Source organism: Manacus candei, unplaced genomic scaffold (genome assembly GCF_025592945.1).
Source record: "Manacus candei isolate 608988 ecotype Guabito, Panama unplaced genomic scaffold, ASM2559294v1 h1tg000028l, whole genome shotgun sequence".
Classification (NCBI taxonomy): domain Eukaryota; kingdom Metazoa; phylum Chordata; class Aves; order Passeriformes; family Pipridae; genus Manacus; species Manacus candei.
Window position 1 is genome coordinate 43,870,001 of NW_026138076.1, and position 1,999 is coordinate 43,871,999.

General features: G+C 71.5%; 1 protein-coding gene across 1 annotated transcript in view; it reads right to left on the reverse strand.

The window, feature by feature from the left end:
* Positions 1-1,567, reverse strand: part of HHIP (hedgehog interacting protein) — a 79,237-nt gene extending 77,670 nt beyond the window's left edge. Inside the window, exon 1 of the mRNA XM_051790932.1 lies at positions 800-1,567. Within this exon, the coding sequence (XP_051646892.1) occupies positions 800-1,066 (267 nt within the window). The 5' untranslated portion in view covers positions 1,067-1,567. The remainder of the gene's footprint in view (positions 1-799) is intronic.
* Positions 1,568-1,999: the final 432 nt, after the last annotated feature.

Consider the following 1,999-nt stretch of genomic DNA (forward strand, 5'->3'; position numbering starts at 1 on the left):
CATGACCGCAGCTTGAAATTGGGCAGAGAGGCTGCCAGGTAATGTGAAAAGGCAGAGTGTCTCACGGCACCTGGTGCGAGGCACCGGTCCTGAGCGAGAGCCGTGAGACCGGAGTCCTGCAGCGGAGACTTCGGGGGTCTTTCGCCGCTGGTACCTGTAACTGTGAGTACCACCCGGGCCCCGAGGCGGCTGGAGATCACAGAGTGTTGCTACACCGGCACCAGCCGCAATCCAAACCCCCTCCTAACTTTGCTCCTGCGGAGCAAACTGGACACGAGTCTTCAACCCAGAAAAAAAGCCAAGCCGGATGGCACCGCCGGGCGAAGGCAGAGCCCCCTCCGCTGCCTCTGCCCGGGCGGCGGCCGGAGCCCGTCCGGCTCCTCCGCCCTTCCCCGCAGCCGCGCCCGGGCAGCGGTACCTGCGGCCGGCCCGGCCCCGCTGCACCGGGACGGGGACGGGGCCACCGCCAGAAACTCCGGCGCTGCGGACAAGAAGTAACTCGCAGGCAGAGCCGCCGGCCGGCACCGCGCTCCCCCCGCGGGGCGCCCGTCCCCTCCAGGGCGCGGACCTGCCGCGCTCCCCGCGCCTCCCGACGAAGCAGCCCCGCGCCAGGACCACGTCCCTGCCGCGCCCTCGCCCCCCGGGCGGGAACGGTCGCCCCCCGCCGCGGCATCGCCCCCACCCGCGTGGGAAACGCGGCAGGTTCGCGGCCGGTGCGTGGCTCCACGCAAAAAATAAGGAAACAACTCCAAAAACCTCCCCCCGGCCACAGCCCAGCGCAGCCCCAGGTGGTGCCTACCTTCGCCTCGGCGTGCGGCAGCCCCTGCGGCTCGGAGCGGGAGCAGCAGGACAGACGTGGGTAGAGGCCGCGGCACATCGCCTCCCCGCCGCCCGGGGCCTCCGGGGACAGCACCCGCCGGTCCCGCTTCTTCAGCCGCCGCGGCGGGGTCCCGTTGAGGCACCTTCTCCTCCGGGCGCCGCTCTCCCCAAACTTGGCATCCCCCTCGAAGAAGCACAGAACCACGGCCACCAGCAGCAGCTTAAACGGCAGCATCTTGAGCATCATGCCTGAGGGAGCGTGTGAATGCACCCAAACCGGGGATGGGGGGGGTGGGTGGGGGGAGAAGGAAGGAGGGGAATCCCACTGACTTTTCTTTGCACTTCAGATCAGGAAACCACCTCCCTCCCCCAGAAGGGGAAAGTCTGGAGGAGAATAATAACAGTAGCGGTTAAAAAGCCGACGGAGGAACAGCACCTCGGCCACCCCTCGCTTCTTCCAAAAAGGCGGACGCGAAGAGGCAGGAGCGGGGGACCGAGCCCCCCGAGCGCCCGGCGGGAGGATGCTCGAAGCCGGCGAAGTTGTGCGAGCGGCACAGGTTTTAGCAGCTGCCGCTGCCGCGCCGAGGCGCCGAGGCTCGGGGCGGGCCGGGCAGCGGGCGGCGGCAGCAGCAGCCCTTCACTTGTCGTCCCATAGGAAGGGTGTCCCCGCGGCGGGACTGCGGCGGCGGCCGGGCCGGGCGATGCCCCCTCCGCTGCTGCTGCTGCTGCTGCCGGCGGCGGCTGCGGCTCGCCCGGGCTCTCATGTTTCGCTCCCTCTTTTCTTCTTCTTTTTAAGCGGCGCGCGGGGAGGTGCTGCCACCGCGCGCCCTGCACGTCACCCGGCGGCATCCACCGGCCGCGCGTGCCGCCCGCCGGGAAGCGGGAGCGGCGGAGGGGCCGCGCCCGCCGGGAGGGAGCGGCGCGGGGGCGCGGCGGGGGCGCGGGGCAGGCGGCACGCCCCGCCCCACAGAGATATCCCCCCCACCCAAAGGGGGTCCGGCTGCCCCTTCTCTCCCGGTGGAACGGGAGTCGGGCCTCCCGGAGGGAGGCAGGGAGGGAGGAGGCGGGCGCCTTCCCGCTCCCCTGTCTCGGCGGGAACCGGTGGAGCCGCGTCGGTGCCCGGTGGAAGGCGAGCGTCGTAGGTGGGTCCTGCGCCCCCGACGGCCGAGGCGCCCGGGGC